The sequence below is a fragment of the Poecilia reticulata genome, linkage group LG21 (genome assembly GCF_000633615.1).
Source record: "Poecilia reticulata strain Guanapo linkage group LG21, Guppy_female_1.0+MT, whole genome shotgun sequence".
Lineage (NCBI taxonomy): Eukaryota > Metazoa > Chordata > Actinopteri > Cyprinodontiformes > Poeciliidae > Poecilia > Poecilia reticulata.
Genome location: NC_024351.1, coordinates 4,482,490 through 4,498,352, shown reverse-complemented (window position 1 = coordinate 4,498,352; position 15,863 = coordinate 4,482,490). Strand labels below are relative to the sequence as shown.

General features: G+C 37.0%; 2 protein-coding genes across 4 annotated transcripts in view; both read right to left on the bottom strand.

Moving 5' to 3' along the window:
• Positions 1–3,301: 3,301 nt before the first annotated feature.
• Positions 3,302–3,920, bottom strand: ptrhd1 (peptidyl-tRNA hydrolase domain containing 1). Of its 2 annotated transcripts, none has more exons than XM_008397241.2 (2): positions 3,677–3,920; positions 3,302–3,576 (listed from the first exon to the last, which is right to left on the bottom strand). In XM_008397241.2, exons 1-2 carry the CDS (start codon positions 3,872–3,874, stop codon positions 3,406–3,408), a joined length of 369 nt encoding a protein of 122 aa, XP_008395463.1. In that variant the 5' UTR covers positions 3,875–3,920; the 3' UTR covers positions 3,302–3,405. The 2 variants fall into 2 exon arrangements, with proteins under 2 accessions (XP_008395463.1, XP_008395462.1); XM_008397240.2 differs by having other exon boundaries at positions 3,665–3,913.
• A 1,123-nt stretch (positions 3,921–5,043) lies between these two features.
• fam184ab (family with sequence similarity 184 member Ab) overlaps positions 5,044–15,863 on the bottom strand; it is a 135,807-nt gene continuing 124,987 nt past the window's right edge. Inside the window, exons 20-22 of one of the 2 annotated variants that reach the window (XM_008397242.2) lie at positions 15,346–15,450; positions 12,164–12,414; positions 5,044–5,960 (exon numbers count right to left, since the gene is read on the bottom strand). In XM_008397242.2, the coding sequence (XP_008395464.1) occupies positions 5,879–5,960; positions 12,164–12,414; positions 15,346–15,450 (438 nt within the window). In that variant the 3' untranslated portion in view covers positions 5,044–5,878. The remainder of the gene's footprint in view (positions 5,961–12,163; positions 12,415–15,345; positions 15,451–15,863) is intronic. The other variant, XM_008397243.2, reaches the window with a different exon arrangement.

Here is a 15,863-nt window from a genome sequence, read left to right as displayed (position 1 = left end):
GATGAGGCCACAATTATCTGGTGGGTCAAGGCAAGCGAGGGCTTTATGCTTTTACCCAGACAGACACTTTACACATTTCTGGCATTTTTAAATTGTTGTTCACCTTCATCTTGTGTTCCTGATAAAACGCAGGAACACCAAGTCACAGAGGCAACATCCACATCTAACGCCTTACGATCGAACCGTTGGGGCAGAGACAGAGATTTAGGCGAAACAACAAGGTCGAGTCAAAAGTACTCGCAGTCCAAAACAATTTTAAAAAATCAAACTAAACATTAAAAAAAGGATTTGCACATTTACTGTATTAAAAAAGACATATAGGTTTCAAATTTCTTTAAAACACGGTTTAACAAATTTATTCTAAGTTTTAGTAACTGGATTTGGGTTAATTTCTTTTAAAATGGTTGCTAATATTTAACCAAATTTAATACGTTTTAAAAAAGCTGAGAAAGAAATATTTTGAGGGCACAATTATCTGGTACTTTGATTAAAAATATAAAGGTTGACAAACACAAATCCTTGAACAGCAAGAGGGGGTCCAAAAATAATCAGTCTGACGACGTAATACATTTATGACAACTCACAAAAAAATGAGGAAATGTTGAGAATCTTTTGGAAGTTATACTTTAAGTTTCTAATAGAAATGTTAAAAGTATTTTGAAACAATAGTGCCAAAAATACCCCCACCAACAAAAAAAAAAAAAAAACTGAGACAATAACAATATATTTTGTGACAGACACGTGATCAATATCAATAGTTAATACATTTGATTTTCAATATTCAATAAACAGAATCATCACGGAACCGCACGGCATTCTGGGGGATATAGGCAGAGGAAAGACTAGCTGGTCACGGCTACCTAAGCTAGGTTAGTCACTCAAACTAACTCGCTCCCTTCTTGGTTGCCTAGCAACTCACTCGTTCTTTGGTTACCTAGCAACAGCCTGTTGAGTAACTGGCGCAGCAGCTCCGGAACTGCTTAAAAAATAAAAGTAAAAATAAAAAACAACGGTGTGGGATGAAAACTACGGACATAATAAGGTCACTCGGTTGGTATATTTCAGCTATTTACATTTAATACTTACATTTTTCAGCCAAATACTAATAAATAAGCTTTTTTCTTCTGGTAAAATTGCACCCAGTTATATTTATATCCTGACTATGTTCTCAAAATTAAATAACTAGCTTAAATATTCCAGCAGATTTTACAGGGAATGAGTGAATGATTGGATTTCCAAAAGCAAATTGCTCGTATTTCCGGTCTGCAGGGGTAAATTTGATCTGATCTGCTGGTTTTTTTTCCTCCATCGATCTGAGTTTGTGATGAAAAACAGACATTTTCACCGCATCCTGTCCGTTTTCCGCTGAACTGGTTCAACTGGTTGCTCCTGTGCAGCTCAAACGATTCCCAGTTAAAAATGAGTCAGACCGAAACTGTTTCAACAACAGATGAGTTTAGTCCTGACAACCAAAGCGCCGCCATTCAGCTCTGAAAACTCTAATTAACGACTTGCTGTATTTAAAGCTGCACTAAAAAGTATATTTTTAATTGTTATAGAGTAAAAAGTATCTTACCTGCAGGAACAGATCCGTTTTATTTGCCACGCCTTGTTTAGATGTAAAAGTAAAACATTTTAGACTTTTGAAACAGAAAATTTCCAATGACTTTTTTATTTTTTTATTTTTGACGCTCAGACATGTTCAGGCTTTTCCTACAAAAGTTCGAAGATCAGTTTAAAAGTTTTTCAGGTTTTTCTCACATTCTTTGACGTTTCAAAATTAAAAGTTTTTTCTAGAAATGTTCTGAGATTGATCTGCCAAATTCTCCACTTTTCAAACTCTGAATTTTTCTTGTTTTTCTGCTAAAGTATATCTGAGATTAATCTAAATATTTTTTTACTGTACAGTGGCTCAACATTTTAGTTAATAAGTTAATTATAACTTTGTCTCCCTTTATTACTGAAGACAGTGACACCATTGAACAACAAAAAGAATAATCGTAATAATTTTGACTTTTAAAAAAAAATCTTCTTAGATCAAAACTCATAATTTTGAGCTTGAAGTCGTTTTTTTTTCTAGTGGCCCTTATCCTCTTCCGTACCTTTTGAAACCATTTTCTTCTGACGTTGTGACTGATTACGCTGTAAAACCGGAGAGATGAACACAGTCTGCAGTTATCAGGCCGCAGATTTCATGTTTCAGTTCCGGTTGACGCCTCAACCACGGAAACTTCACAAAGTTGAACAATATTGTCTAATAAAAAATGTTCACAACAAGTGATAAAAACCTGCAAGTGATAAAACAAGGTCAGCATGAAATGTTGGCTCTTAGCGATTGTTAAACCTGTGATAAAAAAGCAGCTGCTTGTATCTTTAAATACATTTTTATAAAATGTTGTTTACAGAAAAGCTCACATTAATCTTTCTGATCGGTTGATACTGAAATGGCAAGAAATTGATTTTCAGCGGCGCAATGACAAAAAAAGTTATAATCCATAACAAACGCCTTTTCGGGAATTATTGCTGTTTTTCAGCGCCCTCCTGTGATGAAAACTAATATAAAATAAACATTCCTTTAACTTTAAGAAACGAAAACGCTTCACTTATTGGAAATAACGTTTATCCAAACAATGTAGGTTCATTAATACTCGTTTTTCTCATTCTTTTATGTTACAACCACAAACTTTATTGGGATTTTCATAAAAAAACTGAAGAAAATAAATTAATTCTCTATTACGTAAAAGTATGAATATTTCCTTTATTTTAAATACAAAAGAATAGAAGAAGAAAACCTCTCAGCAGTCCATCGCCATCAAAGCATTGAGCCAGAGATGCAAAGGAATGTTAAGGATCCAGAAAAATCACAAATTTGCTAGAAAAAAGTCAAAAACCTCAAAATTTCTGTTTCCTTTCAAGTAATTTTCAACTCTGAAATGTTATTTTATTTTACAGGTAATTGATATTTTTATGTTTTTTCTTGTATCAAGACATTTTTTTCTACTTTTGAAAGGTTTTTTAAGTTATTTTTTCCCCTGTAATTTATAAGATTAAGCTCAAAATGTCTGAAAAATGTCTAGTATATTTTTGACTTTTCAAACTCAGAAATGTCTTTTTTTCCCCTCAGAAATGTACTCCATTTTTAATAAAATCTGAATTGTTTTGTCTTTTCAAATAAAAAAAAATATTTTATGTCACTTTACAATTGAACTAAACCAAAATACTGCATAGTTTCTGCTGATTTTACACAGTTAAAGTAACAGTTGATATGTTTAAAAGACACATTTCTCTTGAGACAGACATCATTCAACAAGGATTTATTCATGGAAACATGGAATCATTGTGTAGCTTGATTTTGGCGCCACCCAGTGGACACTTATATACTCTTTCACTTTAGGCCGTTTTCCATTATTTAAACAGTTTGAACTTCTTCATCAACGGCTGCACCGTCTCTTTCGGGTACGGCTTCAGGGCCAGGCATGTGGGGATGTTTTCCGGCTGCTCGATCCAGAGTTTGTGGGAGATTCCTGCCTGAGTCAGGGAGTCCGACAGTCCGGAGAGAGCGGCTTCATCCGGGGCCTGCGGAGCAAAAACAACCCGGTTTTCACTCGCATCTGGATGTGTTTCCATCTACCGGGGACTAAGCGCTGCTCGCGGCTCCGCTCACCCCCAGCACCACCTTGTGCATGGCGTCCAGCTGCTCCAGGTACTGCCGGGTGTCCGGGTCTCCGTAGTGAAGGTGGATGGCGGCGGTGGCGGCGTGGCAGGCCTGGGTGATGACGGCCCCCAGCGGCCATGACAGCTGGTGGACCAGATCCGAGCGGACCACCACGTACTGGACCAGCCGGCTGGGAGCACCGGCACCGGGGGCGGCCATCTTCAAGCTGTGACCGGAAGCTGGTTTGTTTATGTTCCGGGTTTGAGTGACGTCACCAGAACGGACTTTAACATCGCCCCCTAGCGGTTTGTTTTTATTCCACTACTTTAATAATCACTGTAGATAAATGTATGCCTGAAAAAATATATATAACATTTTATAATATTCATAAAAAGGAATTTTATTTTTTACTGCCTGTTTATCAAAGAATTGAAAATAGAAATATTTAATGAAGAGTTTTGCATAGCAAATCATTTTGTCTTACTCTTCAGGTAAACTGTGGACTAAATAAAAATGTTAATACCAAAAAAACATAAAATTTTAAATAGAACAATGCTCTTATTGCTACTAACTCTACTTTCATTCATCCTACCAATATATATAGTAAATATATACTACCACTTCCAATAATAAATAATGATAAAAATTGAGAAAAAAAATCAGTTTTTTTCTTGCTAAATAATTAATGACTATATCCTAAAATAATAGTAACTAGTGAACAACAAATAAAAAAAGTAACTATTTGAAGTATGAATTTTAAATAACTTTTATATTATTGCTACTACTTGCACTAATTTTAATAAATGTTTTATCACTAGTAATGCAAATAGTTTTTCACATGAGTTATTGGATAATTCAGAATCCAATATAACAAAATTATTGGATTCAGTTACATAACTGATTATTATTATTACTAGAGTACTTTATTGAATATTATACAATGATTTTTAAAAATCAGCTTTAATCTCTTGCAGCTAAACAAGGAATCACTATAATAATAACTATATTAATCACCAATAAAAAACTATTTCGTTGTTTTGAGGAATGTGGAGCAATAATTTGCTGTAGCTATGGAAGTAAATATGTGCCATGTAGACTAAATGGTACAAAATATGTTATATTAATTATAAAATAAATAAAATTCTAGAGCTGTGCTGCTCATGTTCTGTTTTGTCGACTTTTATTCATAATTTATTGGTTGAATCAATGAATGTTTGGATGGTTTTAGACGCTGTGCAGCTGGAAAAATTTATTCTCTTTCAAACAGCAACAGTCTTCCATCAGAGGCATCTTCAGATCTGTTGCAACACTGACTGCTACTGGAGATCCTTAAAAAAAAAAAACCCCTGCACTTTCATTCAAAAATTCAGATAAATGAGACCCGCAGCGAAATGTCACAATAAGTCTTTATTAAGCATACACATTATATTATAAATATAAAATGCTATTTTTGTTTTAAAATCGGTGAGACATCATTATATCTGTGTTGAGACAGACAACCATACAAACAGGTTTTAATATTCTACCAAAATCTGCTGAAACGTCTACGCAGCTGTAACAAACCGTCCTAAAGTCCAAGCCTGTTGTCATGGTAACTGATCTAGGATCAGGTGAATGTCACCAGAAATGAGGAGGGGAACCGGTCCTGGATCAGCCCTCCTAGTCTAAGATGCTGTGTGCAGTAGACCCACATACAGACAGAGAGAGAGAGAGAGAGCACAATAACCTACCATTTATTTCTTTATATATATTTATTCTCACTTTAATCCAACTATGGCATTTAGCAGCATGATAACGCACCACTCGGTGTTTCCTAGCTCAAAGAAACCGCAACAGAAATCAGAAAGTAACAGAACCAAATAATAAACATCGAACGTACGGATGATTATCGTCACTGTACTAAGAGAGAAACTCGTCCACAGTGAGCCAATCAAATCAGGTCGGGGTGATGACCGGACCGGGCCGGGCTCAGTTCACGCTCCATCCACCGGCTCTGCCAAAAGTGGGAATTAATGACATCAGGTTCTGTGCGTTTCACCGATTCTCCAACTGCAGCCGCCTGAATCCGAGGTGAACTGACCCCCAAAGCCCCAAGATGACAATAAATAACAAATAGTTTCAACAATTTTTCTCTTTTTTTCTCTAATGCTTCTTTGTTTTTTGTTTTTTTAAATCTCTTTAAGTTTGGTTGACATGCTGAATCCTTTTAGAAGTTCTGGTCAGTCAAAAGGAAAAGTACTGGGCGAACCACTCCTGGCGCTGGGCGTCGGCCGGGTCGATGGGCGAGTCCTTCGTCTCAGGAGGGCTTCAGGAGTCGCACACAAAGTCAGACAGGAAGTCAGAGTTAAATCACAAACCGGGGCGGAGCGAGACGGAGCAGTCCAGAGTTTAATTATATTCAGGTTAAAACAAACTTCAGAAAGTCTGGCTGCTTAGGAGAACAACTGCTTTTACATTTTTCAGTAAAAACGTTTTTTGTGTCTATATGGATCTGAGTAGAACTTTACAATTACCGTATTTTCCGCACTATAAGGCACCTAAAAACCTTAAATTTCCTCAAAAGCCGACAGTGCGCCTTATAACCCGGTGCGCCTTATATATGGACCAATATTGAGCCACAACGGGTCTAGCAGCTACGGTAAGCAGCCGCCGACTTCATTTTCGCCCGTAGAAGAAGAAGYGCGCGGTGCATGCTGGGATAGTTGTCAGAMCTCTGGTTTGTTAATAAAGTTTGACTGACCCATCTACCTACCGACCTGATAATCAGGTCTCTGCAGGTCATTTAGCGCCACGTTCTCCACCAACATGCTGTGCGCGAACAGAGAAGGGTGACCATCGTACGGCCACGCCCCGGTCCAGTCGCAGAAGGCTCTCCTCGCCGACCCAAGTYRGACTGTTTTGTTGACAYTCTTTATGTCAACAAAGTTGCTTTAGATATTCATCCGGGTGCTTCACTAGGGTTACCAAGGAACCAGCCCCTATACATTTAAAGCCTGGGGGGAAGAGAGACRGAGACWGCGGCGGCAGCGTGTCGGTTGGTCAGTGTTACCCAGAAAGCAGTTGGGCACAATATCGCAACACCAACACCGTGAGTGAAACAACGACTGGGGCAGCCTAGTATATAAAGTACTMGGGAACCACTTCTTTATTGTTACACATCMACATTTGTAGAGAACGGAACAAATTGCGTCTCGTATAGATTCAATACGGGTGGCAACCGTAACTGTAGCGTCTATTCTACGCGCCTTATATATGAAAAAAGTTTTAAAATGGGCCATTCATTGAAGATGCGCCTTACAGTGCAGAAAATACGGTAATAATTTCCGTTTCCTGCTGTTAGATTTAGGATTTTTCAGACTAAACTGACGTCTTTCAGCACCAAACAGCAACACATTAACAGCTCACGATTAATCTATTAATCGATTATTCTGACGATTAATCGATGCTTTCTGCAGATTTTACTTTAGACAATTTCAGCAAAATCAGACTTACACAAGAAAATGAAAATAAAATAATTTTTTAAATAAAAAAACATTCTGTTGCCTAAAATGCGACAACAAAGCGTGACTTTAGAAACTCTTAATCATTTGTGGCAAATGAATTAGCTGCTAAAATGCTTCTAACATCAACATGTGAAAAATTATAGGGCTTATCTATTGATTATTTAGAATATTTTTATTTTTACAGAGTTTGAACCAGGTGAAGTTGGGTGGAACATATTTACAATGTTTATTTTTTAAATCTTAAATGCAAAATGTATTTACTGTTTTGTAAAGTTTTGAGTCGATTTCTGCTCTGAATGTTATTTCAGGAATTTATCTTTTTCTAGAGTGTTTATACTTCAGTTAATGATTGATAACTAAATTAGTTGATTACTTCAGTAATCGATTAATCACGATTAATCGTTTCAGCCCTGAACATGGTGAGCATGCAGTGCACAGTTGAGTCCACCAGAGGGCAGCATAACACAGCTATGTGATAGATGAGCTGCAAATGGGCCCAGATCTCAGAAGCTGAGGAAACAAAACAATGTTTTTAATAATTTTATTAACTAAGAAGGAAAAAATAAGTTGGTCAAACCAAAAGGAAAAGCTGCTAAATTTAATAACTGCGTCATCATCAAGTGTTTGTGACAACTTGAGTGTTTTACATCTGTGGAGGAATTTTCCCCTCGTTTACAGAACTGTTTTAATTCATCCTGTTCAAGGCCGACACCCAGACCATCACACTGCCACCGCCGTGTTTGACTGCATTAAAAATGCTATTTTTTCTGAAAAACTTCGCTGGTTCCACAACGATGAGTCAAGCATGAACTCTTCAAATAATTCCAGGTTCAAAACCAAAATTTTAATCATTTAAATGTGACAAAAAGCGATAAAAGAAGAAATCTGTAACGGGGAAAATGCTTTTTCACAGTTTTATTCCACGATCTGCAACTGATTCATTAGAAACACGTGAATTTTCTTTCCTCTTGTTTTACTTTGAGACAAACGTTGATGCTTTACGGTTTTCTTATCCAAGTGACGACAAGAAGCTGCAGTTTTAATCTTCCGTCTCTGGGGTGAAAATTGTTCCCCAAAGTTTCATCTAATTAGGTTAAGTGCTAAAAACAAACACCTACTTTAGGCGTTTCTGCTTCCTTAATTGGCTACTTCGAAAACAAACAGTCCCAGAATCCCTCAGTGACATAAAAGTTTTTTGCTATTTTTCATGTTCAAGGAAGCAAATCCCTTCCCTGCTGACTTCAGCATAATGAATCAATCCGAAGCTCTAGAGCGTCGCTTAAACCGCCAGATAATAAATATATTAAATTAGTTTAGCAGATTTCCTTTCACAAGACAAAGTTTAGAGGACAAGTTGTGCAGAAAAAGAAGAAATGTAAGGAAAGAGGCAGAAAAAGGGAGGGAGTAACGTGGAAGAGGCATGAAAAAGAAATTAGAGGATGATAAATGAACATCGCAGGAAGCTAGAAGAGAGAGAGGATGATAAGAGATGATTAAGTGATTTTTCTTTGCATTAATGGCCGAGAGGATGGAAGATTTCCAGGAATCCTGCAGAAACTCAAATTACCTCGGCTAAGATTTTAAATTAACGACCTCGGCTCTTTCATTCGCTTTGGAAACTCAAACAACGTGAAAATAACTGATGCGATTAATCCCTGGAATAAGCTCCGTCCCACCTGAGAACAGAAACTAACGCAGGAAAAATGCAGATGAATGAGGATTTGGAGTCACTTCTCTGAAATTTTACAGCCAATCACAGCGACTGAACCTGAAGCAACTTATGACTGGACGCTTTACATCGATTTAAAAACAGATAACTAAGACTTAAAGGAGGCTTATTGTGCTTGAACATGTTTGACTAGGTCTATGGTCTAAACCAGGTCTATGGTCTAAACCAGGTCTATGGTCTAAACCAGAGGAGCTCAAAGTGGGTCCTGGAGGCCCGGCACCCTGCATGTTTTAGTTCTCTCCCTGGTTTTACACACCTGGATCAAATGATGGCTCGTTAGAGGCCTAAGAGCTGAGGAGGTTGTTACAACCACCAGGGAGAAAATGCGTTTTGGTGCCCTAAAACAGCTCATTCTGAAAGGAAGTCAAACTTTGCAAACAGATGCGCAATTATACAACCGTACATGTTTGAAAAGCAGACGTGGAGCCTCCTGCACAATTAACAAGAATGCAGCAAGTGGTTTCTGGATGGTAAGTCAACAACAAAACACTTACAGCAGTAAAACCGGCTGACCAAACATGCTGGAACTCTGTTTGGGTTTCTAGGTAACGGACTGGTCTTGGCTGGGGTTGCTAGGTAACGGTGAAGCGCCTCTGGAATGCGACGTAACATTCGGGAGGCTTTTGAAACTCGTTTTCCAGACACTGATAAACATTAATGTACTTTTTAGCGCCTGAGCTGTTCTGAGAAGCAGCAGAAATACAAATGGAAGAATAAAAACATGCAAAATGTGAATTTTAAGTGAATATATGGAATTTTTTTCATTGCCTTCACCTGGTTTCCTTAAAAAACAAACAGCTTCCTTAAATAAAAATATATATTTATGTCATATAATTACAGATAAGACATACAGAGATGGCAATTAGCATATTGAGTTATTTGGTTTTAGTACACTGGGAATTTAAAAGTTAAAGGTCATAAACGTGGCCATTTATTCTTTTTTTTTTTAAACTAAAATATGAAAAACAGACATTTCAACTGTTTAAAAGCTTCTTTAGTGCCAGTTTTCAGACTGATAAACACTGATAAAAATGTAAACATGAACTAAAATCTACATTATCAGACCTCAGACTTTAAGGCTGCAGAGTGTTAATGTGTTGCTGTTGCAGTACATTAATTTGTTTTAATAGTTAAAATCATTCAGGTGTGTGAATGTTTGTCCCAAGCTTTTGCAAAGCAGCCATCTTGTTTTGTTCCTGAAACGAAAGCATGCAGCACACATGCTCCACACCTAAACACTCCCATCAGAAAACACCAGCTGCCATGCAGAAAGATCCACCGCGTGTGTTCATGTAATTTATCACCTAGATAAACAAAGAGAGTCGCTTGTTGGACCGCAGAGTAGAGCTGTTTGTAGGTCAGAGGTCACAGAAACAACAGTTCATAACTTTTTATGACAACAATCATCATGTTTCGGAGCCGGGAAGGAAAGAGCATCATGCTGAACTTTGGATGAGGATGAAAATCACAAAATGACAAAATGCAACAACATAAAGGAACCACAAAGATTGCTGACAAGTGTTATAACTTCCTGAAACAAAAGACAAACCTGCAGGCATGCGGACAACATGTACACACTGACGCACACGACTGAGGAAAGAAAACTTAAAGGGAAAAACATCATGCTCCTTTTGCATTCCAACGCCATTCTTTGAAGCTCCAGTCGCATGTGGGTCTCTTATGTTTGTGTCCAGCTGGTATTTCTGCTCCTTAAATGTTTGTAGTTTATTTAAGGAGCTGTGCTGCAGCAGAACGCAGTCAGCTATGAATTTCAGGCCTCGTTAGGAGGCAGAACGTAATCTCCAGGTTTCTTTAGCTGAATGTTTGCTGAACCTCCTTGTTGAAGAGGAAAACCGAGTAAAACACAAAACTTAAGTGATCAAAAAACTATAAATTAACTTTATGTAACTATAGAAAACAGTTTATCCACTAGTGCTGCCCTGGAAGCCTAATTTTACATTTAAAATGTACAAATTGCATTATGTTTTTTGAATTTGTTTTAGCCAGAAAGGCAAAAACAAACAAATTTAAGTTATTATAGAAAACAAAAAGCTACTAAAATAGCAAAATACTGAACTGAAAGTTTTAAAATTGTTAAATATTTTTGCCTTTTTGCAATAAAGAAACTTTCATGTGATTTTTTTAATAACAATTTTAGTTATGAAGTTCTGATATTTTGTGAAACGTGGAAGCTAATGCAGCCGAAATAGCTAATGCTAACATTAGCCATGCTACACAAGAATCATTCAGTTAGCTTATTAAATATAAGTAACTGCATCAGCTAGCTAAACTCCAGAAAGGGTTTGATATATAATTTGACAGATATTTTGTTGTTTTTCCTCACTTTAATGCTAAAAACTTTAGCAAAGATTACCTAATATGCTAGCATCGAAAGTGTTAGCATGATATCACAACAGTAGCGCAGACAATCTTCCAACAAATCAAAATAAAACAGAATTAAAAACTATTATGTTTAGTTCTGGAACTGAAAATGCGTTAATATGATGCATCAGACAGAAACCTAAAACTTAAGGCTGTTTTCAGTAAAATATTAATATAATTGTATATTTTTGATTATGCTTTAATGTGTTTGCATTAAACTATCAGTACATGTTAGATAACATTTTTTAAAATGTGATTTGTTGTTTTTGTCCACTTTACTTTTAAAAACAAAGTTATGTCAGTTAGCATGTTAGTATTAGCATGCTAAGCTAAGAACAGTAGCCAAAAGTTACTCGCTTTTCAGGCCAGTTTACAGCCGTATTTTAAAAAAACAATAGTTCATTATTAGATGTTGTTGACCTTACAGATGAAAATAATTAAGTTCCTATTTAGTACATTTGGGCTAATTGTATTTATACAAAAGTAAGTAAAAAATTGATCAAAAATCCACGTAATAAAACACCAATCAATTCAGTGGAATCCATATTTATTGGCATGGAGGCCAAAAATATCAAACTGACACTGTTGTGAAGTTTTTTTAGTTTTCTGTCTAATTATAACTGCAAAAGCCATTTTATTTATATATTCATTTATTTTTTACCTGCTAAATAAACTAAAACTTTTTGCTCCAAACATGGAGGTCAGCAACATTTAGGCTCTTAGCTATGCTAACTTTTAAAGCGAGATCTCAGTCTGACTGCACAGAAGTGTAAAAATACTCAAAATACTTTATTGTAGAATCAGATTTTTTTCACACTGAGCTCCGGCTCAGAAAGTTTCTGTGGGACGGTCAGCGCTTGCCGAGCCGCTGCTCGTCGGCGGGAAAAGTCTCACCTCATGAACTTCTTGGGTTCGGTGGGAGGGGTCGGCGGGGCAAGAGGTTTGTTGGAGTTGAGCTCCAGGTGGTGGAGGGGGGAGTTGGGGATGGGCTCTAGGCGGCCGGGCAGTGGAGGGGGCGAGGTGTGCAGGGTCTGCCCGGTCCCCGTGCCCACCACACCCAAACCCAAACCCGCCGCCTCCAGAGCCCTGAGATTAGGAGAGCTGCTCAACCTGCTGGCTGCTGCTTTCTCACTCTTTTTCTTTTGCTACACAGAAACAGAGAACAGGAGGGGCACCGGGGTCAAAACGGGAACGTCAGAGGAAAATATTCAAGTGAGGGAGGGGGGAAACCAGACGGAGGTCCAGAGCGGGGCTGTCCAAACTTTTACCGGGCAGTAACTAGTTACATTTACTTTTAGAAGGATTTTTACTTTGTTTTTTTTCTTGAGTAAAATTTCTGGATTCACTGAATGAAAAACAAACATGTTTTAACCAAAAATCCATCAGACACAGACAAACACCTGCAGTTTTGGTTAAAGTTTTATAAGTTTTATAATAAAAGAAACTAATTAGGAAACATTTTATTTAACCTATTATTGTCATTTTTGTCTTTAAAATACAGAAAATTCTACTTAACTTTATATTTTGCTCCATATGATTATGTAATTTTTAAATATTAGATGATTTGATCAGTTACTCAGTTCTTGAATATACTTTTTACTTTTACTTGTTGAAGTAGTGCTACTCCTGAGTATACTATTTGTGTTTTAAAAAAAGGAAAAATATTAAACAAAAAAAAAAACTAAATATATTTTAATAAAACGTTTTAGCAGAAATAATTGCAGATCATTGTAGATATTTTCTAGGAGAACCCGATACGAGTTTTTGTTTTCTAGTTCTTATTTAGTCCAGTTTCATAAATGAGTACATTTTACAACTTTTACTAAAAGTTTCTGGATGCAACTAACGATTATTTCAGTTGTCGATTCATCGATTTTTCTGACGATTAATCTGGATGCAACTAATGATTATTTCAGTTATCGATTAATCGATTTCTCTGACGATTAATCTGGATGCAACTAACGATTATTTCAGTTATCGATTAATCGATTTTTCTGACGATTAATCTGGATGCAACTAATGATTATTTCAGTTATCGATTAATCGATTTCTCTGACGATTAATCTGGATGCAACTAACGATTATTTCAGTTATCGATTAAYCGATTTTTCTGACGATTAATCTGGATGCAACTAAYGATTATTTCAGTTATCGATTAATCGATTTTTCTGACGATTAATCTRGATGCWACTAACGATTATTTCAGTTATCGATTAATCGATTTTTCTGACGATTAATCAATTAATTGGATAAAAACATTGGCCCATTCAGCAGATTTCTCCATTTAACCTCTTTTTGGACATCCCCACTCTGGAGAGAGCAGAAACCCAGCAGAAATCCAGCCGATGAGCGACAGGAAAGAGCAGCGGATAACTATTTGATCCTAACAAATGGTGATTGAAGCAGACAGCATGGATCAGTCTGGAGGAAGCAGCAGTCGCTCTGAGCAGAATGAAGAGATGAGTCAAAGCAGGAAACATCTCGCTCCAGCAAATGGCTTGGAAAGCAAAGGAAAGCTGGAATCAAGAAGCGGTTAGGAGGGGCAATCGAAGAGTCGCACACAAAGAAAACGAACAAAAGGAGGGACAGAAAACGTACAGCGGAAAAAATACACGCAACGACAAAAAAACAAACACTGGAAGTTATAAAACTTGTGCTGCTGTTGACATTAAAACCCAAAAGTCCAGAAGATTTTAAACTCAAAGGTGGCGACTTTTTAACTTTCTTTGATGTTTTATAAAATATGTGTGAACGACGTCTAAATAAACTAAACTGTCTTAACTAAGCTGTTAACAAAACAAAAAAAAAACAGTTTTAGATCATGAAAACGTTTTAAATCTAATTTATTTCTGAATAAAAAAAAATTGTAACATGTATTTGTATTCACAGTCAGTAGAGCTGATACTATTGATACTATTATGATAAGAATATGAAATATTTATTACATCCTGTTACGTCAGAGTATGACTGTGTGTCACAGCAAAAACAGCCCCACAAACACAAACACTGCAGAAAAACATTCCTGTTTCTAATGCACCATTTTAGGTCACATAAAGGTTTGTGCACAGAGTAGCTTTATTTTCATTTATTTTGAATAAACAGTAGAGAAAACTACCAATCCTGACAATACGGACAGTTTTGGAGGGTTTCAAAAATCATCCATTGAAATTTATTGTGACAATGACGAATCAAAATTCTTATAAGAAATTTATCACCATAACCGAAACGATGCCTATGCTTTGCAGAACCACGTTGTGTTTTAAACTAGTGCTGCGTTCGCATACCAGGTCTTGATTCTCTGATCAATTAACATTTTTTACGAGGTTGTTCATATTACTAACTAAATGAGACAACAGATTTGTTACGACCCCAAAGCGACTCGACTGCACAGAAGAAGAAGAAGAAAAAGAAGAAAAAGAAGAAGAAGAAGAAGAAGAAGGCCGACGTGACACATCAGCGCTCGGTTTGCAGAGTAATGGCCGCTGTCGTCTGTGGGTCAATTTTAAACTCCAACAAGATGATCAATAACGTAAAAGTCGGATGAAACACGACATGACGCTTTGAAAACAATCGGTTATGTGTCTGATTAGTAACATTTATATAAGTGGCTCAAATCAGATTTTTTGGGGTGAAAAGATTGAAATTGTGAAAAAGTATTAAAAAAAACGGATTTGTGTCGCAGTCGGTAGCCTAAGCTACTCCATGGTAGCTCTGATTTTTATGTTATGGTTCTGCTGGACGTTGAATCTCAGCTCTGGTCTCAATCTCTTTTAATCTGTTTTAATCTCGTCTTTCTGACGCCGGTCCCGACTCTGACGGGAATGTGTAACGTTTGGTTTTCACCTCTAAAAAGTTGTTTCCAGCGTCGGATTGTTGTGAACTTTAAACGTGATTCATGGCTTTCTTCCTGCTATTCTTCCTGAATACAAATGCATGCCACATTTTTCAGGTTTTAAAAATAACATTTGTGGTTGTGATGTTGAAAATGTTTGAGTGTAAAGCGTTGAACGTCCTGGCTGCCTGACCTGCAGATAAAACGCTTTTGTCTGGCGTCACAGCGGGGGGGCAGGACCTACCTTAATGAGAGGGTTGATGACTCCTACGTTTGGACTGGCGTTGAACACTTTGTTGAAGTTTGTCTCCCTGTTGACGAGTTCCAGCTGGTAGAACTTCTTATCGTCCTGGAGGAGAATCAGAGTTAGCCGACAGGCAGCAGAGGAGCAGCAGACATTTCATTTCATCTAATAAGTTGTTCGTGCGAAGTTTTCCAACTAAGACGCAGAGTTGGCTCTGCAGCTTTTCCTGCATTCATAAAATCTGCAGAAACAGCTGCTGACTTTTCAAACCGGCACTTTCAGTTTAAACTTTTCCCCTTTCAAAGAATCTGGTTAGTTATTTATTCCTCTTGCATTTGACTTTCAGATTTTTTAATTTATTACTGGACAAAAATCTGTTTGCTGTTTCTAAACTGCTGAAACTGTTTTTTCGCAGCTGCTGTAGGAAAATACACACACACACGCACACACACACACACACACACACACACACACACACACACACACACACACACACACACACACACACACACACACAC

Excerpts from the sequence above, each read along its gene's own strand:
- ptrhd1 (XM_008397240.2), bottom strand. The coding sequence starts at position 3,874 with ATGGCCGCCCCCGGTGCCGGTGCTCCCAGCCGGCTGGTCCAGTACGTG. Across the intron at positions 3,577-3,664 it reads TGCACAAGGTGGTGCTGGGG|GCCCCGGATGAAGCCGCTCT; the intron begins GTGAGCGGAGCC and ends TTTGCTCCGCAG.